The sequence below is a fragment of the Podarcis bocagei genome (assembly GCF_964188305.1).
Source record: "Podarcis bocagei genome assembly, chromosome: 7".
NCBI classification, from domain to species: Eukaryota; Metazoa; Chordata; class Lepidosauria; order Squamata; family Lacertidae; genus Podarcis; species Podarcis bocagei.
This window is the reverse complement of record NC_138132.1, coordinates 2747443-2774610: the sequence shown is the minus strand read 5'-3', so window position 1 is coordinate 2774610 and position 27168 is coordinate 2747443. Positions and strand designations below refer to the sequence as shown.

Below are 27168 nucleotides of genomic sequence, written 5' to 3'. Positions count from 1 at the left end.
CACAAGCAAGTAAGGATGCGACCAAGACAAATGCTCATTGTTGTATAACCTCCCTGCAAGCAAATCAGAACAAATGCTCAACTGAAAATCAGGCATTGGGTAAGCTTTGTGCAAGCAAATCAGAGTAAATGCTCAATGATCCTGGAGGAGGCCCAAGGGTAGCTAGCGGCCAGATGTCCCTCCCTAGAAGATCACAATTCAAGCATAAAGAACACAGGCTCAGTGCAATGCAAAATGAAAAGAAGAATTAGGTCCAATCGCTTTATTTCATTTTAATTCCTCTGCGGGGGAAAGCCAGTGACGCTGGTCATGGAGACAGTAGTTCAGCTACATTTCCCTATATTCCACACACACCCACTATACAGTGGTATCTCTAGGGTGAAATGGGGGGGGAGTGAGCTTACAGGGCCTGCTATGAGTGGGGAGTTTACTGAAGGTCCAGCCCTCCAGGATTACCCTACCAATCAGCGGAAAAAGGCCAGGCGCTCTTTCAGCCATTGCTCCGTCAGGTCGTCTGTGGACCGAATCTCAAAGACCTGGGGGGAAACAGAGCAGCAGTCAGGTGGAGAAGGAGGTCTGCCTAGGCTGAGAATGTGGCCAAGCATCCTTCCCTGCCTTTACCAGGTAGCTAAGGAGCTGGCTGGGGCAGAGTAGGGATATAATTCTACCTTACACCCAGTCCGACCTTTGGTCTAACTCAGTAATGTCAATGCTGAGTAATGGCCGCTTTTCCGGGCTTCAGGCAGAGGTCTCCTCCCAATCCTACTCAGAGAAGCTGGGAGCTGAAGCTGGGGCTGTGATTTCTGCATTACGGGGGGGCTGTACTAGATGACCCTTGGGAATCCCTTCTAGCTCTACAATTCTATGTTTCTATGCCTTCTGCATGCAGAGCAGGTGCCCTACTACTGGGCTAAGGTAAGGATTTTATTATTTAATATATTGCACATTTTGAAAGACGTGGCAGTCTCTCTTTCCTCAGCTTCAGGGGTTGGCCTAGATCAGGGGTCAGCAACCTTTTTCAGCCGTGGGCCGGTCCACCGTCCCTCAGACCATGTGGGGGGGCGGACTATATTTTTTTTTTGGGGGGGGGGAATGAACGAATTCCCATGCCCCACAAATAACCCAGAGATTCATTGGGAGTGGCCACCGGGACCACATAACACCGGTCCTGAAAGACCTACATTGGCTCCCAGTATGTTTCTGAGCACAATTCAAAGTGTTGGTGCTGACACTTTGGTGCTTTAAATGGCCTCAAAGGCCCAGTATACCTGAAGGAGTGTCTCCACCCCCATCGTTCTGCCCGGACACTGAGGTCCAGCTCTGAGGGTCTTCTGGTGGTTCCCTCATTGCGAGAAGTGAGGTTACAGGGAACCAGGCAGAGGGCCTTCTCGGTAGCGGCACCCACCCTGTGGAACGCCCTCCCATCAGATGTCAAGGAAATAAGCAGCTATCTTATTTTTAAAAGACTTCTGAAGGCAGCCCTCTTTAGGGAAGTTTTTAATATTTAATGCTGTATTGTTTTTAAGACTCGATTGGGAGCCGCCCAGAGTGGCTGGGGAAACTCAGCCAGATGGGCGGGGTACTAATAATAATAATAATAATAATAATAATAATAATAATAATAATAATAATATATTATTATCATGCATTTTAAATAAAGTTACACATTCTATTCATGTCAAAACGCCAGGCAGGCCCCACAAATAACCCAGAGATGCATTTTAAATAAAAGTACATTCTAATCATGTAAAAACATGCTGATTCCCGGACCGTCCGTAGGCCGGATTGAGAAGGTGATTGGGCCGCACGTGGTCCCGGGGCCTGAGGTTGCCTACCCCTGGTCTAGGAATCGAATCCCGGTTCTGGCACCCAAAACAAGAATCCCCCGCTGCCCAAGACCAAAAGCCACATATAGGCATGGGGAAAGGGGGAGAGGAAGATGTAAGCGAGAAAGCACAGTTGCCTCATCCTCTTCCACTTCTCCTGGGGGTTTAAGGTTACATGCACATTCTCTGGGTTGCGCCAGGCAACCAGGCTGCTCTCTAGAATCCCATGAGGCTGGGGAGGGGGTTGTTTCTGGCAGGAAGAGAGGCCAAAAACAATGCCAAGACGATCAGGGACAAAACCATAGCTGTCAACTTACAGATTTGAAAAAAAGGGACCAGCAGCCTCAAAAATAAGGGATCGGCAGCCAAAATAAGGGATCAACAATTACTTTGATAAAATACATATTTTGTTGCGTGCAAATGGCTTTAGATACCTATTAGGTCCATAAATTACCATATAGCATATATTCAACACACAAAAAACAGCAACAATTTGTTGTTTACAAAGGTCAGCTGTACATAGAAAGGGCCACATTACCTTCAGTAGCTTATTTAAGGGACATCATCAATAAGGGACAGCAGCAGGACATGGCGCTGGGATAAGGGACTGTCCTGCCAAATAAGGGACGCTTGACAGCTATGGACAAAACCAGAGGTAAGAAGTGTGCCTGGAATACCTTGGTGAGCTCAGCTGCCTGCACCAGTCTGTTTTTGCTCCCGGCGTACATCATCTGCTGCTCCGGCTTGCACCCTGCGAGGGGAAAGGAGAAGGCAGCTGCTTTAGTTGCAATGACTGTTCATTATCTCGTTCACAATGGGCGCTGTGATCCACAGCGGGTCAGGGAGTTAAGGACTGGCTGAGGTGAAGAGAGGCGGACTTCCCCGAGGCCACAAAACAAGCTCCTGCTACGGCGACGTTGGGACTTGAACCCAAGGCACGCAGGTGCTAAAGGGCAATGCCTTATCTCTCTGCGACAGATGTGGAATTTGTTGGGTTTTTCCACCGGTAGGGTGGGTGGGGGGAAACCTAACAAATGACTGGCGTTCAGTCATTCAAATGACTCGTTTTTATAGCACTTTGGAATGTTCAAAGACATTTGCCGCGATCACACCATACATTTGAAGCACCAGTATACAACTTTAAACAGAGATGACGTCCCCCAGAGAATTTCTGAGAGCTGTAGGTTTTGGGGGGTTTTTTTGAGGGTGCTAAGAGGAGCCCCCTGTTGCCCTCCCAGGACTGCAATTCTGTTCCCTGCGAAGAGGGGCTAAGTATTGAACCGCACTGGGAAGGGAATCGGGGTCTCCTAACAACTCTCCGTGCCGATGGTTTTGCAACATGGCATGATTTTGTTTCAAAATGAAGAAGCCCATGGCCGTATGGTCCATCCTGTTTGTTCCAAGGTGTAGACTTTGCAAAAGTATGTTTAGATAGATGGATGCTCTTTATCTTTGTATTTCTCCTGGACTACTACAAACTAGGAAGCAAGGGAATCTATGATCATAGAACCAGAGTTGGAAAGTTCCATGAGCGTGATGTAGTCCAACCCACCGCAACACAGGAATCTTTTGCCCAATACGGGACTCGAAACCACGACTGAACTATCTCTCATTCCTTTAATTTTTCATGTGGCAAACCTTTACGTGAATTCCTAAGTTCCCACTCACATGGGAAATATGGCCATTGCTTCATCTCCTCCTGCTGAACCTCATGTTACAGAGCTGTTCCGCCTGGCCTTTGGTTTGGACTCAGTCTGACCCTTATGGTTTTGATCTATGGGCTACTTTTAAAATGAGGAGGCATTTTAAATGGCATTTTAACCTATATTTTAAATTGATTCCCCCCCAATTATGCTTTTACTCAGATGGTGACAGCAGTCACGAAATTAAAAGACGCCTGCTCCTTGGGAGAAAAGCAATGACAAACTTAGACAGCATCTTAAAAAGCAGACACATCATCTTGCCGACAAAGGTCCGTATAGTTAAAGCTCTGGTTTTCCCAGTAGTGATGTATGGAAGTGAGAGCTGGACCATAAAGAAGGCTGATCGCCGAAGAATTGATGCTTTTGAATTATGGTGCTGGAGGAGACTCTTGAGAGTCCCATGGACTGCAAGAAGATCCAACCTCTCCATTCTGAAGGAAATCAGCCCTGAGTGCTCACTGGAAGGACAGATCCTGAAGCTGAGGCTCCCAGACTTTGGCCACCTCATGAGAAGAGAAGACTCCCTGGAAAAGACCCTGATGTTGGGAAAGATGGAGGGTATAAGGACAAGGGGGCGACAGAGGACGAGATGGTGGGACAGTGTTCTGGAAGCTACAAACATGAGTCTGATGAAACTGCGGGAGGCAGTGGAAGACAGGAGTGCCTGGCGTGCTCTGGTCCAGGGGGTCATGAAGATTCGGACACAACTAAACAACAACAACAACATGTTTTTACTGTAATTTTACTGGTGTTAGCCACCCTGAGTCTGCCTCTGGCCAGGGAGGGTGGGGTATAAATAAAATTATTATTATTATTACTATTATTATTACTATTATGATTATTATTATGATTATGATTATGCTTCCCCCCCCCCCAAGGTTTCCTATTCTTTCTGTGCAAGTTTCCCCTTTTTGTCCTTACAAATTTTAATAACAACTTTTGTTAAAAATGCATGGTGTGAACACGGCCGTTATCACAGTAATGCCAGTTATAATCGCTTCCCCCAACCTGGCACCCTCCAGAACCTTTTGGGTCACAACGCCCATCACCTGGCTGTTGTTACGGGAAGGCCCAGGGACTGAAAACCTGGCCCTTTGGTGCTGCACCAACTCAGAATTGAACCCTACAGGCCTCCCCGCCACCGCCCTCAAAGCTTTGCATTTGTTCTCGACATACACCAAGCTCAACTCTTTGGACAGGAAGCTGAGAATCCCACCCCACAGTTGAGGAAGTCACTGGTTCTCACCGACTGGGCTGGAGAAGATGAAGCAGAGAGGGTATGAGACCCGGCCATCATCGTGGACGTATTTATAGCTGTAAACTACAAATGTAAACACACACACAGGCACAGTCAAGGAAGCAACTGGGCATCTCATGGCAAGGTAGGCATTGGTGGGTGGGAAAGAACTGGACCACCTTGTCTCCAACTGGCAAAGGGGTGGAAGAAAGCTTCTGATGTGAGGACACCTTAGGCTCTGGAGCTTCCTGGATGCGGAAACCCACAAGTCTCATTCCCCAATGTTCCCCCCCCCCCTCTTTTCTTTTCTTTTTTCTCTCTCTCTCCTTTTCATCCAGTGCTTTACCAACTGCATTGGCTCCCGGTGGAGTACAGGGTCAGGTTTAAGGTGCCGGTTTTGACCTTTAAAGCCCTATGCGGCCTAGGACCCACATACCTACGGGACCGCCTCTCCCGATATGTCCCACGGAGGACCTTAAGGGCCACAAATGACAACATTTTGGAGATCCCAGGTCACAAGGTGGTTAGATTGGTCTCAACTAGAGCCAGGGCCTTTTCAGCACTGGCCCCGACTTGGTGGAACGCTCTGTCACAAGAGACCAGGGCCCTGCGGGACTTGACATCTTTCCTAAGGGCCTGCAAGACGGAGCTGTTCCGCCTGGCCTTTGGTTTGGACTCAGTCTGACCCTTAAGTTTCCCTCCCCTTATGGTCTTGATCTATGGGCTACTTTTAAAATGAGGCTGCATTTTAAATTGCATTTTAACCTGTATTTTAAATTGGGTTGTTGTTTCTTCCCCCCTATCATGTTTTTTACTGTGATTTTATTGGTGATAGCCGCCCTGAGCCCGGCTCTGGCCAGGGTATAAATAAATTTATTTATTATTATCATTATCATTATTATCATTATTATTATTATTATTATTTTCCCAGTAGGCACTGGGCTACTTCTTGTGATGGCCTGGGATTCCGAGTCTGAGAGTGAACCGGAGGAATCCCAGCCGGCACAGGAGTCCCCGCCTCCAGGGCCGGCTGAACTGGGGCAAGGCCTAGATGCTGAGGCGCCTACACCTGTGCCAGATCCTCAGGGGCAGGCACCAGGTGAGACCATTCTGGCCCCAGAGGTGCTTGAGGACTCAGTGGCTACAGGTGAGCCTCCCCCGGGGCCCAGTAACCCTTCGGCCTCTCCTGATCTGCAGAGGCTTAGGGCAGAGAGGCGAAGGGAACTAGTTGCCCCCAGGAGGAGTGCTCGCCTTAAGGCCAGGAGAGGCGGGGCTCCTGGGGGCCGGGACCGCCCCTGGCCTTAGAGAAGATAAAGGGCAGTCAGCCCGGTCCCAGGTTGCGGGAGCAACGTCGTCATTGAAGAGCTGTTTCGGCCAGCATCCAGTCCTGTTCCTCCAGTGTTCCTGTTCCCCGCCCGGCTGCCTGCTCCTGACTCTCCGGTGTTCCTGTTCCCCGCCCGGCTGCCTGCTCCTGACTCTCCGGTGTTCCTGTTCCCCGCCCGGCTGCCTGCTCCTGACTCTCCGGTGTTCCTGTTCCTCGCCCGGCTCCCTGCTTCTGCTCTACCAGTGTTCCTGTTACCCGCCTGGCTTCTTGCTGCTGCCCTACCAGCGTTCCTGTTCCCCCGCCCGGCTCCCTGTTTCGGACCTCGCGTCTCATCTAGTGATCGTCTACCCTGCTAGTGACTCTGGACTGAACTTCGGCTACGGTATTAGTACCTTTCCCCCCCGGGACCAGCACACTTCCTGTGCTAAGAATGCAGGAGAAGGACCTAAGAAGAGCCTGTTGGATCAGGCTAATGGCCCATGTAACCCAGCAGCCTGCTCTCAATGTGGTCACCCGTGGGAATCCAGGGAGCAGAAGGTGAGCCCAGGAGCAACTCTCCCCGCCTGTGGGTCCCAGCATTGCTGCCTCCGACTCTGGTGGCAGAGCAGAGCAATCACAGCTAGTAGCTGTTGACAGCCCAGTCGTAAAAGGTTTGTGTCCATACCATGTGTGAAAAAGGGCCCAAGTCACCCAGGACTGGCCTTATTAGTCCAAAAGCATCTTTGGTTCCTGCTCCAGTTGCGTGTGAATTATATCACGCAACCGCATTGGGAATACTGTGTTCTGGTCACCTCGCCTCACTTTGCCTTTGAATGTGAAAGGAATTGCAGTTGTCCCCCATCCCATCCAGGGGACGCGGGTGGCGCTGTGGGTTAACCACTGAGCCTAGGGCTTGCCGATCAGAAGGTCGGCAGTTCAAATCCCCACGATGGGGTGAGCTCCCGTTGCTCAGTCCCTGCTCCTGCCAACCGAGCAGTTCGAAAGCACGTTCAAGTAGATAAATAGGTACCACTCCGGTGGGAAGGTAAACGGCGTTTCCGTGCGCTGCTCTGGTTCTCCAGAAGCGGCTTAGTCATGCTGGCCACATGACCCGGAAGCTGTACGCCGGCTCCCTCGGCCAGCAAAGCAAGATGAGCGCCGCAACCCCAGAGTCATCCACGACTGGACCTAACGGTCAGGGGTCCCTTTACCTTTACCTTTTACCCATCCCATCCATCACAGAATCTTCTGGCAGAAAATTCTATAAATGAACTAGGCTTCCGCTCGCCTGTCCCGAAATCCATTGGAAACCCTTTCTCTGGCCACCTACTCAAAACTATAGCTGAGCATGGAAGCGTGTATGGGCCAAATCAGATTGTCCCCTCCCCTTTCACAAACACACTCAAACAACACTTAGGATATCGAGGCTGGCGTTCTGGCAGTTCGCTTCTCAGCTCCTCTGGAGAGATGTCCTAAAGAAGATCACAGAAACAGGCATCGGTTTTGTAGACAAGGGTCTTCCCAAGGGGAGTAGCTGCGTAGGAAGGGATGAGATCCCCACCCCCACCCCCTGCACAACAAATCAGTTTTTCAAAAACTGTGGCTGTTTGCAGTTTGGAAAGTGATGGGCAAATTGAATAGTGTAGGACGAGCGAGTGATTAACAAGAAGGGAAATAAACTCCCCACAATCCTATCAGGGTGAATGTCAATCAGGCCAAGGTCTGGTTGAAGCAAGACATTTCAGCCCGGTGCCTAAAGATATGTAATGATGGCGCCAGGTGAGCCTCCACGGGGAGAACACTCCACAAGCAGGGAGCCACCGCAGAAAAGGCCCCTTCTCATTTTACCATCCTCCAGACCTGTTGTGGAGGCACATGAAGAAGGGCTTCAGATGACGATTGCAGGGTCCAAGGTTGGTTCACATAAGGAAAGGCAGTTCTTGAAGTATTGCAGTCCTGAGTAGTTTAAGGGCTTATAGCAGGGGTCAGCAAGGTTTGCCTTGCCTGGGCCGGTTCACTCCAGCAGAGATCCCTCTGTGGGCCGGATTGCGTGTGTGTGTGAGTGCGCATGCCTGTGATTTCCAGTGTCTGCGCAGATGTGATTTCCAGTATCTGTGTCTGCGCAGACGCGATTTCTGGTGCTGCGGAAGCGAATCCCCGCGCCGGGCTGCACCAGTTTAGTGCAGCGCATGGGGACTCGCTGAGCGGGTGGCTCAATTCGGGGGCGGGTTGTGGGCCAGTTAAACGACCCCGGGGGCCGCTTGTGACCCATGAGCCTTAGGTTGCCTACCACTGCCTTATAGGGCAAAACCAACACTTTGAATTGGGCCCAGAAATTAATCAGCAGCCAGTGCAGTGTGATATGCACAGTTCATCTTGCCCCAGTGAGCAACCAGGCTGCCAAATTCTGCACCAGCTGAAGTTTCCGAACTCTTCAGAAGCAGCCCCACGTATAATGCATTGCAGTAATCTAACCTAGAGCATAGACAACAGAAGTCGAGCACAGACAACAGATAAGGGCGCAGATGGGCCACCAGGTGAAGCTGATGGAAGGCGCTCCACACCACGGAGGCCACCTGAGCCTCAAGTAACAGCAAGGGATCCAGAAGGACTCACAAGCTACATACCCTCTCCTTCAGAGGAGATCAATTTATCCTATATGTGCCCACTTGAGCTCATTGATCCATGCAGGAGTGCCAGCTTGGCACCCGGACTGTGGGTGCATGGCCCTGGCACCAAAATTTGTGGGTGCCTGGCCCCTTCATGGGGATTTTGTGAGTGCTCAGGCACTCAGGGCCCCAGGGAGTTGGCACCTATGGATCCAAGGAACTGGCACTGTTACAAGTGTCACATAATACTCATTCTGCACTTCTAATACATTGATATTTTAGTGTGGCACCCACAGTTTGGAACTCCCTGCCTGTCGTCACCAGGCAGGTGCCTTCACTGTACTCATTTGGGCGCCTGCCAAAACAGGTGCCAAAAAATTAAACATTTTTGTTTAAGCAAGCCTACCTTGCCAACAAAGCTCCATATAGTTCAAGCTATGGTTTTCCCAGTCGTGATGTATGGAAGTGAGAGCTGGACCATCAAGAAGGCTGATCGCCGAAGAATGGATGCTTTTGAATTCTGGTGCTGGAGGAGACTCTTGAGAGTCCCATGGACTGCAAGAAGATCAAACCTCTCCATTCTGAAGGAAATCAGCCCTGAGTGCTCACTGGAAGGACAGATCCTGAAGCTGAGACTCCAAGACTTTGGCCACCTCATGAGAAGAGAAGACTCCCTGGAAAAGACCCTGATGTTGGGAAAGATGGAGGGCACAAGGAGAAGGGGACGCCAGAGGACGAGATGGTTGGACAGTGTTCTGGAAGCTACCAGCATGAGTTTGACCAAACTGCGGGAGGCAGTGGAAGACAGGAGTGCCTGGCGTGCTCTGGTCCAGGGGGTCACGAAGAGGCGGACACGACTAAACAACAACAAAATCCAGATACAGAATGCTGGCGTTTGTTTTAATCCACCTTTTAGCTTATCGTTGATTTCAATTCTGTTTGGAATGGATCAAATCATTGTTTTTAACTATTTATTACTGATAATTTTTTTGTTTTATTCTTTCTGTCAGCGCCTCTTTGAGCTTTCACTACAATCAAGTGGTATATAAACCCTTGGGAAACAATAAGACACTTAAGGATGAATGCTGAATAAATAGGTCATCTGGAAAAGCCCAGGGGGGGTAGTGTTCAATGAGCTTTGAACCCAGGTCTATGCAGTACAACATCTCCTCCGCCATTGCTCTCTGGCTATTCCCTGTCAAGGGTGGAGCTCAGGTGCTATGCCTGTGTGCAGGCTGAAAGGTGGGTCTGGCATCGAATGCCAAGGGTGGCACTCTGCTTAGCCCTTGCTCCCACCCAGCATTCCTGGCAGCTGCACCCAGATTGCCCCCCCCCCCCGCGATGCTGAATTTTGCTTGTCACTTCTGACATTGCACAAAGGTGTATGGCTCTGTGGCTCAGCAGTAGCTGAAAGGTTTCTGTCCTCTATCTGGGTGTATGGGAGAGGAACGGTCCCGCAAGGTGTCCTCAGTGGGTTTGAAACTGGGCTTAGGGATTGATGTATTATTTTGATGTATTTTAAATCTTTGTTGGAAGCCGCCCAGAGTGGCTGGGGAAACCCAGCCAGATGGGCGGGATACAAATAAATTATTATTAATATTAATATTATTATTATAAAAAAATTCCTTCCAGTAGCACCTTAAAGACCAACTAAGTCAGTTCTTGGTATGAGCTTTCGTGTGCATGCACACTTCTTCAGATACACTGAAACAGAAGTTGCCAGACCCTTCTATATAGTGAGAAGGTGGGGAGGGGTATTACTCAGAAGGGTGGTGGGAATGGGAGATTGGCAGATAGCTGAGATGAGCCTGTTGACGACTCTTAACGACTGTAATAGGTCTTACAGGAAAAGGCAAGGGGTGAGAAGGTGAGAAATGGCTTAGTCATGTATAATGAGACAAGAATCCAATGTCTTTGTTCAGACCAGGTCTCTCCATGGTTTTAAGTTTGGTAATGAGTTGCAATTCAGCAGCTTCTCTTTCCAGTCTATTTCTGAAATTCCTTTGTAGTAAAACAGCTACTTTGAGATCTTGTATAGAATGTCCTGGGAGATTGAAGTGTTCTCCTACTGGTTTCTCTGTTTTGTGATTCTTGATGTCAGATTTATGTCCGTTTATTCTTTGGTGTAAGGTTTGGCCTGTTTGTCCAATATAGAGAGCTGAAGGACACTGTTGGCATTTGATGGCATACACAATGTTAGACGATGAGCAATTGAATAGTCCCGAGATGGTATGTGTGATGTTGTTGGGGCCAGTAATGGTGTTGTCCGGGTGTATGTGGCAGCATAATAATAATAATAATAATAATAATAATAATAATAATAATAATAATAGAAAAGGAAGGAGCAGGCACCACCTCCCTCACTGAAGACTGCTGCTTCCCACTGCCTTTTCATCTCTGCTGCTAAAGGGAGGAAGGGCTCACAAGTTCTTTCCTTCTAAATTAGCCCATTATCTAATCCTCTTTGCTGCAGCCAAGCAGGCACCACAAGCCCTGTAATGAACTGGCAAAGGAGCAGAATTAAGCAGAGCTTGCTGCCACATACGTACAAACAAGATGGCTGGAGGGATCAACAGCCTTCCTGTTCAAGACTGCTGTGCCCTTTGATGCAGCTGAGTCTTGGGCACCTTGTACCAAGGGGAAGAAATTGAAGCAGGTGGCACAAGGGGCGACTGGAAGTCCGCTTGTTAAAGGTGCAGAAGCTGGCCCTCCTTCACCAGCCTTGTGAATAATCCTATGCATGCACACTCAGAAATCCCATTGAATTCAATTTGTTTCCAGATAAATGCATATAGCAGGGATGGGGAAATCTGTGGCCCTCCAGATGTTGCAGGACTACATCTCCCACCATTCTTCACCCCAAGCCATGCTAACTGGGGCTGGTAGGCATTTAAGTCCAACACCTTCTAGAGAGCAACGGGTTCCACACTCCTGATGTGTGAGATTGCAGACTTCGGTGCAGCGAGATGGAGGGCAAGGCTGGAAGGTGGATGTAAACGAGGCCTCCTCAGAGCCTGAAAAGCTAAGGGTAAAGTCACTTGTTGGCGGCCTGTTGATTGAGCCTTATTCATCCTTATTTGTTTGCACAAAGGGTGCAGGAAGGTTAAGTGAAGTTGGCTATTTGTTGAGTGTTTGTTCTTATTTGTTTGTAGGGCGAGTAAAGTGGTACCTCTGATTGTGAACGGGATCCGTTCCGGAGCCCCGTTCGCAACCTGAAAGGAATGCAACCCAGGTCTGCGCATGCGTGGGTCGCATTTCGCAGCTTCTGCGCATGTGCGTGATGTCATTTTGCGTGTCTGCGCATGTGCAAGCAGTGAAACCCAGAAGTAACCCTTTCTGGCACTTCTGGGTCGCCATGGGATGCAACCTGAAAACGCGCAATCTGAAGCAAACATAACATGAGGTATGACCATATAGCTGCACCAAGCAATTGTTATCCCAGGCGATTCTCTTTAACTTTCCTTATTGCAAAAAGTCTGGTTTGGGGGCCGAGGGGGAGGGAGGGAGTTTGCCGTGCAAAGGTGCCAAGTCAACTGTAATTGAGCACCCTGGTTTTGTCATGGCGTCCAGGGGTGTCTTACCCATAGAGGCTAGTGGCGTGGGGCGCCGGGGCACCAAGTTCTGGAGGGCACCAGGGAAGAGGCGGAGGCTGGATGTGGCGCTTCCCAGCATCAGCTCATCACCCTCGCCCACCTCCACCATGCCACGCTGAAGCAGCGCCGCACCTGAAGCCTCCGTCTGCCGTAGCCACCGTGGCATGAAGCTGCCAGCTGAGCCAGGAGGCACTGCGTCCAGCCTCTTCCCCGCTGGAGGAGCCTCCCTCCAGCTGCTGTCCGCCTCCTCCAGCCCTGCCAGCATTGCCGTCCTCCCTAAAAAACTCTGGGAAACGGGGGAGCGGGCGCCAGAGGGAGCTTTGCACCACGGCGCTGGATATGCTTAAGATGGCCCTGATGACGTCACTGTATCCTACCCCAAAACAGCAACCATCTGGAAGCGCTGCCAGATGACGCCAGCAGGCACAAGAACTACGTGATGTAAACTGAGAAGGGAGCACTAATTGACATTTGGACAAACTCACCCTCCAGTCCATTGTTTTCAGCAAGCTGTGGCTCTAGGATCCCCTAACAAGCTGACTCTGTTTAGAAGCTTCCATTGCCAGGATAGGACCATCCTGGGTTATTTCAGAGGAATGTTATTATGCATCAGTTCCTTTCTTGGAAAGTGTGAGCAGCTGGGCTCCCATTTTGACAAGCAAAACTTGCCCGTCGTTTCATATTTTAAGAAATGGGAAGAGTTCTTCCCTTGAAACCCCCGCCGCTAGTTTTCCTGCTTCCCTAAAACACAGCGGAGTGGATATTCCGTGCTGCCATTTGATTAACATTTTGCTAACGCGTGTGAGGGTTCTTGCATAACGTGTTGAATTAAATATGAAAGCAAATGACGCCATCAGCACATCGCTCCCCTGAGATATTAAACTTGATCTGAAATTCAATTTGCTTTTAACCCAGCCTCGTAATTTGTAATGTACCGACAAAATTCATGTCAAGAATGCAGGAAGGTGGAATGGAGGAGCTGATGCAATTTCTTTGGGGAAAAGGAGATGTCTCTCCATGTCAGATTCCAGGCAGTTGCTGGAAGAGTTGGGAATTCAGTTGCTGTCGCAGGCTGAAGTGAAGTGAAGTGAAAAGTAAGTGTGCACACAAACGTGTGTGTGAGAGAACCGGTTGATTACAGTTCCACTCCCCTGCAATATAAAAAAGCAGGTTTCTGCTTCTGCACTGTCTTTCTGCACATCCCTGCTTTCCACCTCCTCCCAACAACAAGACTATGATTGGGCAGAGTAGCTTGTTCAAGCCTTACATTTGTCTGTAGTGGAGACAATTACGCTTTTCTCCAGAAAAAAAAACCCACTCTGTAATGCCTTCACTTTATAGTCACAACAAAGTCTGCAGCTCAATCACTTGCTGGCTTTGTAGGGGGGGGGGGGGAAATCTGCTGTTTTTATACAGCGTACGAACACTGCAGGTAAACGATTAGATAAGTGTTGCAATGAAATCTGAAGCCTCCTCCCCACAGTCAGAATCTAACTGATCGCCACACCTGGTAGCTAGGGAGAACTTTCCTCAGTTCATGTAAGCCTGCGTGTGACCTCAGAGGGTTGCTTACCTTTCCCTACACTGTGTGGTTGGGCGTCACATATATGAGTCACCTGGAGCCATTTGCTCTGGTCTGTACAGCAGAACACCTGCCCATGGGGGTGTAGCACACCAGCCTTCCAGATGTTTTGGACCACAACTCCCATCTGCCTCAGTCAGCACACTGAAGTCCAATATGTTTGGAATCTGGAAGGCACCAGGTTGGGGAATTTGCACTAGGCTGCAATTTGTGTGTGTGTGTGTGCACAGCATATATACCTGTCAGAGCTGCTTCCAGATCCTAGCTCACAGAGGATCACGCTAGCCAGCGGTCACTTGTAAAAGTCTTTATTGAGTAAAAGTTTCCATTCTCAAGCTGCTGCACGCAGCTCTACATCTTAAGGGTTAGACCGGCGAAGCTCCGTCTGAGTCTCCGCCCCCTGTGCACCAGCTTACTAACCTAGCCTTACTCCACCTTTTCCGCCTGACCGTTCTTCTCTGGGTCCCTCTGCCCCCCGTGGTCTCTTCCTTCCGGGATTCTTCTGACGCTGACCCCCCGGACCCTCCTGTCTCCTTGCGCCGGGCTTTAGGACCTGGCTCCCTTTCCGGGCTGCTTACTGCGCCACCTTCCTGTGTATTTGAACTTGGCGCGCGCGCCCAACCTTCCACTTTCCGCCTGACCGTTTCTTCGCTCCCCGATGGAGGTGTGGCCACTCCTGACTCGTGCCCTCCCTCCTGTTGCGAGCTGCCAGCGCTTGATACCTGGCGCCCTTCCTCTCCCCTGCTCTCTGTTGGTGACGCTGGTCCCGATTTCCAACTGCTCCCCTCTGAGCCCCCTCTGGACCCTTCTTCCTGGGGTGTCCCCCTAGGCTCCCCCCTTGCCCTGGCCACTGGTGCTCCTTTCTGTGAATCTTCTGATTCACTGGAAAGACTTGGAGATCTCGGGTCGTCGTCATCACTCATCTTTTCTTCTGCCTCCTCCCCCTCGCTCTCTGTTTCCTCCCTTGCCCTTGCCTCTGCTCCTGAACCCCTGACAATACCGTATTGGCCTGACTATAAGCCGCACTTTCCCCACCAAATTCTGACCATGAAAAGTTAAAATGCAGCTTATATTCGCCACAAAGGGACGAGGGTGGCGCTGTGGGTTAAACCACAGAGTCTAGGACTTGCCGATCAGAAGGTCGGCGGTTCAAATCCCCGCGGCGGGGTGAGCTCCCGTTGCTCGGTCCCTGCTCCTGCCAATCTAGCAGTTCGAAAAATAGGTAGATAAATAGGTACCGCTCCGGCGGGAAGGTAAACGGCGTTTCCGTGCACTGCTCTGGTTCGCCAGAAGCGGCTTAGTCATGCTGGCCACATGACCTGGAAGCTGTATGCTGCCTCCCTCGGCCAATAAAGCGAGATGAGTGCTGCAATCCCAGAGTCGGTCACGACTGGACCTAATGGTCAGGGGTCCCTTTACCTTTACCTATATTCGCCACATTACAGTATGTAGCCAGGAGCGCGGGGCAAACAGCACCAGGAGCGTGGGGAAGTGGCGCCATCTTTTCCCCCCGAGGCCAGGAAGAGAGAGAGCGAGGAAGGGGAAAGGCCATTGGAAACGCAGTGCAGCTCTCTCACCCATGTAGCCAGGAGCAGTGAGGAAGGGGGTGGCTTATATTTGGAGGGGTTTTTTACCTGAATATAAGATGCGGCTTATATTCAGGTAAATACGATATAAAAACACCTTTGTGTTGCTTCAACCTGAAGCCTATCAGCCTTCTTTTGCAGCCTCTGAATTCAAATGAGGGGTATTTTTTTAAAACTTGGCCTGAATCAGGGGGCTTAAAAAAAAAAAAGTAAAGCAGGAGGAATGATTCTCATTTTAAATAGAAAAAAGAAGTGGAAAGGGCTTACATACCTGGAATTCTTCCTCCAGCACCACCAGTTGCCTGTCTTTGTCCACCTTCACTGAGGAGAGAGGAGACAAAAACCTCGTAAGGGGATTTCTCCATTCTTAGAAAGCTCTGCTTTGCATGTGCAAGTTCCCCGGAGAACCACTGCCAGTGACTGTAGAAAATACTGAGCTAGATGGACATAAGAGAAGCCATGGCAGATGAAAGTGATGGACTACATGACACTGGCTGAGATGACTGGCAGAATCCGTGATCAGGGGAAAGAGACGGCGGAAGAGGATTGGAAGAAATTTAAAATCTATCTTAAGAACTATTATAAAATTGATGAATGCTAAAATGTCGAGGTGTTGAGAAAGAAAAGGGGATCACAGCGACATAAGATTAAGTTGAAGAAAAGATTAAGAGGACACATATTTGATAAAATTATTCAGAAGCTGCTGAAATAATTTTGGAAATTGGGATGCAGAAAGGGGAGGTATGGGGGAGTCCGAGAAGTGAGGGATATGAAAAAAGGTTATGAAATTATACATGTTTGTATGTCTTTTTATTTGTCTGTATTGTTTAAAAAATGTTGTAAAACCAATAAAAAAATTATATAAAAAAAAACATAAGAGAAGCCTCCTGGATCAGGCCAAGGACCCATCTAGTCACACTGGCCAAGCCAGCTTCACATTACAGTGGTACCTCGGGTTACATACACTTCAGGTTACAGACGCCTCTAACCCAGAAATAGTACCTCGGGTTAAGAACTTTGTTTCAGGATGAGAACAGAAATTGGGCTCCAGTGGCAGCGGGAGGCCCCATTAGCTAAAGTGGTGCTTCAGGTTAAGAACAGTTTCATGTTAAGAACGGACCTCCGGAACGAATTAAGTACGTAACCAGAGGTACCACTGTAGGGAAAACCCGTAAATTCAGAAGCACTGCTGCCAGCTGCTAGAGGCAGAGCACAGCCACCTTCGATAATAGCCACATACAGCATTCTCCTCCATGAATTTGTCCAATCCTCTTTTAAAGCCATCTAGATTGGTGGCCAGGGATGGCGCTGTGGTCTAAATCCCTGAGCCTCTTGGGCTTGCCGATTGGAAGGTCAGCGGTTCGAATCCCCGTGACGGGGTGAGCTCCCGTTGCCCGGTCCCTGCTCCTGCCAACCTAGCAGTTCGAAAGCACGTCAAAGTGCAAGTAGATAAATAGGTACCGCTCTGGTGGGAAGGTAAACGGCATTTCTGTGCACTGCTCTGGTTCGCCAGAAGTGGCTTAGTCCTGCTGGCCACATGACCCGGAAGCTGGGTGCCGGCTCCCTCGGCCAGTAAAGAGAGATGAGCGCCGCAACCCCAAAGTCGGCCACGACTGGACTTAACTGTCAGGGGTCCCTTTACCTTTACCTTTTTAGATTGGTGGCCATCAGCGCCTCTTGCGGGAGGGAGTTGCACCGTTTAACTATATGCTGCATGAACGAAGAAGGACTTTCTCTCATCTGTCCTGAAATCTGTCCAATGGCCTGACTCTGTATAAGGCAGCGTCCGATATCCCTATGTTCCCGTGATACTGAATGGGTTTTTGCTGCTGCTGCTTAGTGAAAAGTCGTTTGTTTTTCTCCAGCTTCCAGAGGCCATAGGTTAGACTGTTTTGTGCCTTGAGTCTGTTCTGCATTATAGCACTGATCTTTTGTGGTTTCGTTATTGATATTTTAATTGTGTCCCGTGAATTTTTAATGATTTTGTTTTATTTGTTGGTATGGAAACTGCTTTGAGGTCACTTGGGTGATTTAAAGCATGAAACAAGAGTACTAAATAAATAAATACATCCAAGCCAAGCCCAAGCTCCCTCGCCTTCACAAATTACTTTGCGGGGCAGGTGGGGGGAGCTGTGAGCCAGAGAACTGCTGGTGAGACTGAAATGGCCCTTAAGTCAGTGGCCTAATGGTATGCAGAAGGACTACTGCCAACAGCTAGTTTATCTACACCCCCTTCTAGTTTATCAGCTACACTCCCTTCTAGTTTATCAGTGACACCTGATTAACTACAGTTAAGAATTGCCTATGCCGCTGCCAACAGACGTTCCATTAGCATCAAAGCCACTTTAATACAAGGTGCACAGATCCCCAGCACATTTCAAGCTGGTATGCCTCAGGCTTCTCAGCTTAGAAAAAACAAACACCGCATTGTCAGAGAACTGCGTTCGTTTCTATTTTCTTTTTAAAAGCATTCCCTGACGAAGCACAAAGGCTTGAAATGCACCAGTATTTAGGTACCACCTTGTACTAAGCTGTTTACGATGCCTGCTTAGGAAACTGCCATCCTCACTTGTGAGATGTGGGGCAGCCCATCTGTTTTGCACTGGGTGGGGAAGAGCTGTAGCTCAGTAGTAGGGCATCTGCTGTGTATGCAGAAGATCCCAATTTTTATTCATTTATTTATTTAAAGGTAAAGGTAAAGGGACCCCTGACCCTTAGGTGCAGTCATGGCCGACTCTGGGGTTGTGGTGCTCATCTCGCTTTATTGGCCGAGGGAGCAGGCGTACAGCTTCCTGGTAATGTGGCCAGCACGACTAAGCCGCTTCTGGCGAACCAGAGCAGCGCACGGAAACGCCGTTTACCTTCCCGCCGGAGTGGTACCTATTTATCTATTTGCACTTTGACGTGCTTTCGAACTGTTAGGTTGGCAGGAGCTGGGACCGAGCAATGGGAGCTCACCCCGTCGCGGGGATTCGAACTGCTGACCTTCTGATCCGCAAGTCCTAGGTTCAGTGGTTTAACCCACAGCGCCACCCGTGTCCCTTTATTTATTTATTTAGGAGTAGTTAAATGCCAATCACATTTCCAAGTACAGTGGTGCCTCGCAAGACGAAATTAATCCGTTCCTTGAGTCTCTTCGTCTAGCGGTTTTTTCGTCTTGCGAAGCAACCCTATTAGCGGCTTAGCGGATTAGCGCTATTAGCGGTTTAGCGGCTATTAAAGGCTTAGCGGCTATTAAAGGATTAGCGGATTAGCGGCTAAAAGGCTATTAGCGGCTTAGCGGCTTAGAAAAAGGGGGGGAAGCGGAAAAAAATTGGAACACTTGCAAGACGTTTTCGTCTTGCAAAGCAAGCCCATAGGGGAAATCATCTTGCGAAGCAGCTCAAAAACGGAAAACCCTTTCGTCTAGCGGGTTTTCCGTCTTGCGAGGCATTCGTCTTGCGGGGCACCACTGTAGAACTGTGAGAGAACACTGCCAGAAAGCCAGAAGAGCCGTTGTCACTCAGTTTAGACAGCTGTCAGCTAGTTGACCGTGCTAGGTGGTCTGATTCCAGCTTCCTATGTTCCTATGGCAGGTGTGCCAAGCCACAATACCATAGCCCCCAATCTTAGGAAAAAAATAGGGAGGTGGCATGCGGGATAGTAAACTCACTCATTATGGCTGCATTGTTAGTCTCCTTCCGGAACCGGAACTTCTTCAGTTTCTCCTTCAGCTCTGGGTCCACGTCACACACAACCAGAGAATCTGACTGCAATGGAAAAGGCAATGTGGGTTTTCTCCTCCAATCAAGCAGGCCATTCTCCTTGTTATTTCATTGCCTTGATGACCATGGCATAGTCTCATCTCCTCTAGAACTAACTGTGGGAAATTGCAAGCAAACTTTAACTATGCATGACTGCTAGTCAGTGCATGAAGGGGTTAAGGCAATAGAGCTGCATTTCCTAGACTCAGTTAGGTCACGCCCCCCTCTTCTCTGATGAGGAAGGAAGTGAAGCCTTCTCTTCCTGTTCATTTCTCACCCTCTCTGCATGATGTAACTGAGCAAGGAAGACGTGCATAAGCAAGCTCCAAGCTTAGAGCACATGTCTGAAGCTATCTTTCTGTATTTTCCACCCAAGAGTATTCTGCCTGTGTCTTAGATAAATGCATGAATCTGATCTTTGAAATGTTTTGTTAGTAAAGCATTTTAAACTTACTTAACAGTGTGGTCTGTTCATTGCAAGAGAGGCAGAAAGAGGGAAGCAGTTTGCAAACGGACTAAATGACTTATGCAAAAAGTTTAACAGCCTACAGTCCTAACACTTCACAGTGCTGCTTAACTTTGTGAGTTTAAGCATTGCTACTGAGGGCTCTCTCTGCTGGAGAGAGGCACCCAGCTGATTCTTTTGTTATTTACCCCCCACATTTGTGTCATAAGGATTCATATTTTCTTCCCATACTTATTCTGCATTGGTTGGTTTGGATTATTCAGCTTTCCCAGCTCCCTCTGCAAAACACTTGCTTAACAGCACTTGCAAAACACAGTTCGGTGCCACAGTGGATAAACCTCTGGGTCTCTATTAGGATGCTCTCCAAGCCAAAGCTCTCTGCAAGACCCTGCAACCTGTCCACCCATATCTCAGCTCACTTTTTCACAAACAGGGTCTCTTATAACAGAAAACTATCCCAAACAGAAACTTGTCCCAACTCTTCTCAAGCATTTTGAGACAAGGTCTCGCCCTTCGGCAGCTCTACCCATTGCTGAAGGGGTCTTACAAGGCTCAGCACCTTTTCTCATAATCCACAATCTATATTTTTTGCTGTTGTTTTAAGTGTGTTCATTCTTATATCAAACGCCACATCAGAAGGTCCCTTCATTTTGAAAGGTTGATCTGCCACTCAGGCTTGCACACACCACACAGGAAGCTCATGTCTGCCAACTGTCAAGATGTGGCTTCCAAGCCACAACAAAAGCTTCAAGGACGGAGGCAGAATTTTGGAACAAGAAAAGGCTAGAAACACTATATTTTGGACATCTTATTTGCATAATAACAAGGTATCTGAAGAAGTGTGCATGCACACGAAAGCTCATACCAAGAACTAACTTAGTTGGTCTTTAAGGTGCTACTGGAAGGAATTTTTTTATTTTGACTATGGCAGACCAACACGGCTACCTATCTGTAAGGAGGAAGGGCTGAGTGGCAAGGAAAGAGGTCAGATTTTCGACAAGCAAACTTTCAAAGCAGCTCAACACAAGTATGGCGCAGAATCTACCCACCACCCACTACCCACTGTTTCCGACCCACGTTAAGAATTGTTTCAGCTAACCATTCTGCCTTAGGTCTCTCCAGCCTTATCTCCGTGTCAGCTGAAACGCTGCAGCTCTGGGTTCAGCCGCTTGCCCTTCTGACAGGATGTGCAGATCTCGGTGCTCTTGCTTTAGTTAGGACACACTCTGCTCAACACCAGCACTTGCGAAACACCGCCAGGCACACACTCTTGACAGTTGCAGAGGAAAGACTGCTGGGGCGGAAGTCATTGCTGGTGGTAGGGAGGAGTCCAGAGAGAAGTTAAAGGTTTCCATTCGCAGTTACGAAAGGGGAAGCCACAGGCAGAGGACAAGAAAGATCCTAGAGGGTTCAGGATCAGACTCAAAGCAGGCTGGGCCTTTCAACACTGACACAAGCAGAAAGTAGGCGTGAACAGGGGGATTCAGTTACCAGCCTAATAACATCCAAAGGAGACTGAGTGATCTAGTTTTGGTAAGGTAAAGGGACCCCAGACCATTAGGTCCAGTCGTGACCGACTCTGGGGTTGCGGCACTCATCTCGCTTTACTGGCCGAGGGAGCCGGCGTACAGCTTCCGGGTCATGTGGCCGCTTCTGGCGAACCAGAGCAGCGCACGGAAACGCCGTTTACCTTCCCGCTGGAGCGGTACCTATTTATCTACTTGCACTCTGACATGCTTTCGAACTGCTAGGTTGGCAGGAGCAGGGACCGAGCAACGGGAGCTCACCCCGTCGCTGGGATTCGAACCGCCGACCTTCTGATTGGCAAGCCCTAGGCTCTGTGGTTTAGACCACAGCGCCACCCGCGTCCCTTTTGGTACCAACACCCAATTGTACATAGGTGATGACTTCTCTCCAGGTAACTGGCACTGAGATTACTGAAAAGTGATGGTTGCTAAACACATTTCACCTTCACCTACAGTTCTCGAACTGTGGTAGAGTGACTACTTCTTGAATAAGAGAGACACACCAATCTTGATGAATCTACCAGCGCATGGCACCTGAAATAGAATCGTAGAATTGGAAGGGGCACGGAGAGTCATCTAATCTAACCGCCTGCAATGCAGGGATCTCAGATAAAGCATCCATGATAGATGGCCACCCAACCTCTGCTTAGAAACCTCCAAGGAAGGAGAGGTCCACAACCTTCCGCAGGAGACCGTTCCGCTGTCAATTTGAAGCCATGGGTTCGAGTCCTACCCTCCAGAGCAGGAGAAAACAAGCTTGTTCCCTCTTCCATTTGACAGCTCTTTGATAGATATTTGAAGATGGCCATAATATCCGCTCTGAGTCTTCTCTTTCCCAGGCTAAACATACCCAGCTCCTTCAACGGCTCCTCATAAGGCTTGTTTTCCAGACCCTTAATCATCTTTGTTGTTCTTCTCTGCACACGTTCCTGTTGTCAACATCCTTCTTAAATTGTGGTGCACAGAACTGGACACAGTAATCCAGATGTGTTCTGACCAAGGCAGAACAGAGTGATACTATGACTTCCCTTGATCTGAACACTAGATTTCTGTTTATCTAGAATTGCATTAGCTTTTTTCTGCTGCTGCATCACACTGTTGACTCTTGTTAAGCTTGTAGTCTACTAAGACCACTAAAGGTAAAGGTAAAGGGACTCCTGACCATTAGGTCCAATCGTGACCGACTCTGGGGTTGTGGCATTCATCTCGCTTTATTGGCCGAGGGAGCCGACGTACAGCTTCCGGGTCATGTGGCCAGCAGGACTAAGCCACTTCTGGCGAACCAGAACAGCGCACGGAAATGCCATTTACCTTCCAGCCGGAGTGGTACCTATTTATCTACTTGCACTTTGACGTGTTTTCGAACTGCTAGGTTGGCAGGAGCAGGGACCGAGCAATGGGAGCTCACCCCATCGTGGGGATTCGAACCGCTGACCTTCCGAGTCAAGTCCTAGGCTCTGTGGTTTAACCCACAGCGCCACCCGAGTCCCTTACTAAGACCACTGGAGCCCCTCAATTCCTTCATCCAAGTCATTTATAAAGATGTTGAAAATCAAGAGGCCCAGGGCAGTACCCTGCAACACTTGTCATTTCTTTCCAGGAAGACAAGAAATCATTGGTGAGCACACTTTGGGTTCACTCAGTCAACCAGCTAGTATTCCACCTAACAATAAAATCACCTAGACCATATATTACTAGCTTCTCTGCAAGAATATAATGGAAGACATTGCTGAAAACCTTGCTGAAATTAAAATACATTACATCCATGGAATTCCCCTGATCCACTAAGCTTGTAACTCTTAAAAAAAAAAAAAAGATTACTGTGGTACGACTTGTTTTTGTGAAACCCATGCTAGCTCTTAGTCATCACAGCATCTTTTTCTCAGTGCTCACAGACTGATTGTTTGATTTTTCTGTGCTAGGACCCCCTCCTTCTGTAATTCTCACAGAACTCTAGCCCAATGGTTGCCATTAATTTGATTCTCAATTGATTTTAGAATAAATTGATTTTAGAATGCATTTCAATTAATTGATTGTGATTTTATGTAAACTATGCTATTTTTACTGTTGTTAGCCGCTCTGAGCCCGGCTTTGGCTGGGGAGGGCGGGATATAAATAAATAATAATAATAATAATAATAATAATAATAATAATAATAATTCCTGGTTTTGAGGTTAAGCTGACGGGTCTGTAGTTGCCTCGGTCTTTCCCCCGCCCCCTCTCCACTTTTTGAAGATGGAAACAACATTTGCCCACCTCCAATCCAAATTCTCCAAGAATTCTCAAAGATTATAAGCTATGAGATGACATTTGCAAGCTGCTTTGGTACCCTTGGAAGCATGGCCCTGGATATCTGAATTCTATCAAATAAACTAGGTGTTCCCTTAATACCTCTTGGACTGTTGAGCAGTTCCTCCTCTCTGTCACCCAATAGAAAATTTCCATCTTCATGCAGAGGACATACTACTTGCATGGTCTTCCTCTTGCTTCAGACACAGCCAGGGGGGGGGGGAACAACAATTTTCTTATTATTTTTAACCTCTTTTGCAAGCCTGGGCTTGTTCTGGGCTTTAGTCCACCTGTTATATTCTCAGGGTGCACCATGACTGCTAAATAACTGACTTCCATTAAAGGACACAGACTTTGGAAACACCCTTGAACTGGGTCCTTTCCCACTTCTTAGGTCACAGAATATAAATAATAAAATAATATCCAACCTTTGCTTAAAAACCTCCAAAGAAGGAGAGTTCTTTTTTATAATATTTATTCAAAATTTAAAATTACAAAAAGAAAAAAGAACAATACAAAATACAAAAAATACAACAATAACAGAGAAAGAAAAAAAGAAAAAGATATAAAAATACATTCGATTAAAATAAGAACAGATTAAACCTTTACATAACTTTCTTCCTTAACTTATTTCCTTGACCTCCTCACACCTCCCAATTTTGTATTCTAGTTCAGATCATTTTTTCCAGCAAATCCTTCCAACCTTATTTTCATTTAAGTAATTTAATTTAAAGTATTATAGTTTAACCTCCTCTCTTTCATCACTTTCATCAATTCCTTTTTACTTAATCCTTTATATCATATCTACCAAAACTACCTAATTTTCTTTTTCCAACACCTTTCTAACAGTCCTGAATTTTACAATATTTTTGAAGTTGCAGATAGGTAGCCGTGTTGGTCTGCCATAGTCAAAATAAAAAAATTCCTTCCAGTAGCACCTTAAAGACCAACTAAGTTAGTTCTTGGTATGAGCTTTCGTGTGCATGCACACTTCTTCAGATACATTTTTGAAGATATACTTTAAATTTCTTCCAATCTTCTTCCGCCGTCTCCTTTCCCTGGTCCCGGATTCTGCCAGTCATCTCAGCCAATTCCATGTAGTTCATCACTTTCGTCTGCCATTCTTCCAGGGTGGGTAAATCTTGTGTCTTCCAATACTTTGCGATGAGTATTCTTGCTGCTGTTGTGGCATACATAAAGAAAATTCTATCCTTCTTTGGCACCAATTGGCCGACTATGCCCAGGAGAAAGGCCTCTGGCTTCTTCAGGAAGGTATATTTAAATACCTTTTTCATTTCATTATAAATCATCTCCCAGAAAGCCTTAATCCTTGGGCACCTCCACCAAAGGTGAAAGAATGTACCTTCAGTCTCTTTACAAAGAAGGAGAGTTCATGCCATTGTCAAACAGGGATTTTTTTATTTTTTTTCAGTTTGCATTTAAAGGTGAATTTAACTAATTATTTTTTTTTATATAAAATTTTTATTGGTTTTACAAAATTTTTAAAGACATACAAACACGTATAATTTCATAACATTTTTTCATAAACTTCTTTTCCGGGACTCCCCCATACCCCCCCCTTTCTGCATTCCAATGTCCATAATTTTTTAGCAACTTCTAAACATTCCTTTCCAACCTCCGTCATCTTGATCTTTTCTATAGTCTGCTCTTATGTCACTGTATCCCTTTTTTTCCTGCAAACCTCAACATTCTAACATTCGTCAAGTTTATAATAGTCCTTAAGGTATCTCTTAAATTTTCTCCATTCTTCTTCCGCCGTCTCTTTTCCTTGATCACGGATTCTGCCTGTCATCTCAGCCAGTGTCATATAGTCCATCACCTTCATCTGCCATTCTTCCAGAGTGGGTAGATCTTGTGTCTTCCAATACTTTGCGATGAGTATTCTTGCTGCTGTTGTAGCATACATAAAGAAAGTTCTGTCCTTCTTTGACACCAATTGGCCGACAATGTCCAAGAGAAAGGCCTCTGGTTTTTTAGGGAAAGTACATTTAAGTACCTTTTTCATTTCATTATAAATCATTTCCCAGAAAGCCTTAATCTTCGGGCATGTCCACCAGAGGTGATAGAAGGTACCTTCAGTCTCTTTACATTTCCAACACTTATTATCAGGCACATGATAAATTTTTGCTAGCTTGACTGGGGTCATGTACCACCTGTATACCATTTTCATAATGTTTTCCTTTAAGGCATTACATGCCGTGAATTTAATACCGGTGTTCCATAACCATTCCCAGTCAGCAGACATAATGTTATGACCAATGTCCTGAGCCCACTTAATCATAGCCGATTTAACTGTTTCATCCTGTGTATTCCATTTCAGCAGCAAGTTATACATTCTCAAACAGGGGTTTTTTAAGAGCCTTGGCAAAGAGAATTGTGGGGTTTCTTTATACATTCCTCTTTGCTCCTTGTGGACCTAGAATCATAGAATTCTATTTTTATTTCCTTTTATTTCAGATTGTGTTTTTATTGCATTTCAAAATATGAACAAACACAGGAAAGGGGAAAGGACAAGCGTCTCAGGCATAGAAAAGCTGAAGCCAAGGAAAGTTACTAGGATCTAAGAGCTCATCCGAAAAACAAATACTGTATATAAAATCTATTTTCAATATTAGGAGCTTAGCCGTGTACTAATAGCAGGCAAGCCGTAATAGACTTTTCCATTAACGGTGACCTGTTTCGCTTTATTGTATTGTTTACTTTCTCTGTTCCTGTGGGAAATAAAATGAAATAAAACCCTATCCGGTCTATACTCGACAAACTGTGCCGTAAACTGGGGGGTAATTCACTTTCATGTGCTTCATTCTTTGTATATACAATAAAACCATACCATATATCCTAGAAATTATCACATTTCTTTCGTTGTTGTTTTTTGGCCCTTGGGATATTTTTAAATTTGTGTGATTTTTCCAGTTAAGGCCGTTTGCCAAACTATGATGAATTTTGTGGGGGAAAGTTACGAGTTTTTACTCATTATTTTAACGGCGAAATGCATTTTATTCTGTTTTATGCAATACATATAAACTTGTATTCAGTCCACTTGTGGAAAATTTTCCCATTTCTGGTTATGACTGGATATATGAACAGGTTTTATTTCCTTTGAGGGCAACGGCCAGTTTAAGTTTCTTCTTTATTTCCAAGAGAAGTAAAAGAACGAATAAATTTATGTCAGGTAACACTTGGCCTCTCAGAACCCAAAACTATTATTTATTTTTTCAATATATAAATTGAACACACGCACGGGCACGTAGTGCTTGATACACCATTGTTCGGAATATGGGTCAAAATATATTATTTATCGGACCGAGTCTATCCATATTTGTGAGGGGCGGTTTAAATTCCTCAGAAAATTAAAAGCGAGGGAATGTCGTTGCCTGAGGAGACGCTTTGGGCGGGAAAAGAGAGCGGAGGGGGCGGAGCGTTACTTCGGAGGCCACGCCTTCATCCCCACCCCACCGCCCCTTCCCGCCAGCTCATTGGCGGCTCGGGAGCTCAAAGCCCGCCTTCCGCCGCCGCTCAGTGGCGGCGGAAGAAGCGTGGGGTGGGGCTGATCTCTCTCCCTCCCTCGGATTAAGGGGTTGGAAAGCTCCGCTCTCCTATTGGAGGAGGTGGGAGTTCACGCTCCCCGCCCGACCCTCTGTGAGGAAGCCGCTGAATGGCTCGGGCAGCTGTCCGTCGGCGGTT

The 27168-nt window shown here is 47.4% G+C and overlaps 1 protein-coding gene across 7 annotated transcripts; it reads right to left on the bottom strand.

Annotated features, from left to right (window-relative positions):
- Positions 1–247: 247 nt before the first annotated feature.
- Positions 248–26944, bottom strand: GMFG (glia maturation factor gamma). Of its 7 annotated transcripts, none has more exons than XM_081200767.1 (8): positions 26726–26885; positions 23566–23660; positions 19092–19188; positions 15711–15760; positions 7492–7541; positions 4776–4858; positions 2504–2577; positions 248–536 (listed from the first exon to the last, which is right to left on the bottom strand). In XM_081200767.1, the coding sequence occupies exons 2-8, from the start codon at positions 23623–23625 to the stop codon at positions 465–467; spliced, it is 486 nt and encodes a 161-aa protein (XP_081056893.1). In that variant the 5' UTR covers positions 23626–23660; positions 26726–26885; the 3' UTR covers positions 248–464. The 7 variants fall into 7 exon arrangements, with proteins under 7 accessions (XP_081056893.1, XP_081056894.1, XP_081056897.1 ...); XM_081200768.1 differs by having other exon boundaries at positions 26789–26847; XM_081200771.1 differs by lacking the exon at positions 26726–26885 and adding an exon at positions 20748–21086.
- Between the last annotated feature and the right edge of the window lie 224 nt (positions 26945–27168).

Excerpts from the sequence above, each read along its gene's own strand:
- GMFG (XM_081200767.1), bottom strand. The coding sequence starts at position 23,625 with ATGAAGATGGAAATTTTCTATTGGGTGACAGAGAGGAGGAACTGCTCA. Across the intron at positions 15,761-19,091 it reads TAACAATGCAGCCATAATGA|TGAAGGTGGACAAAGACAGG; the intron begins GTGAGTTTACTA and ends CTCTCTCCTCAG. Across the intron at positions 537-2,503 it reads AGGCAGCTGAGCTCACCAAG|GTCTTTGAGATTCGGTCCAC; the intron begins GTATTCCAGGCA and ends GTTTCCCCCCAG.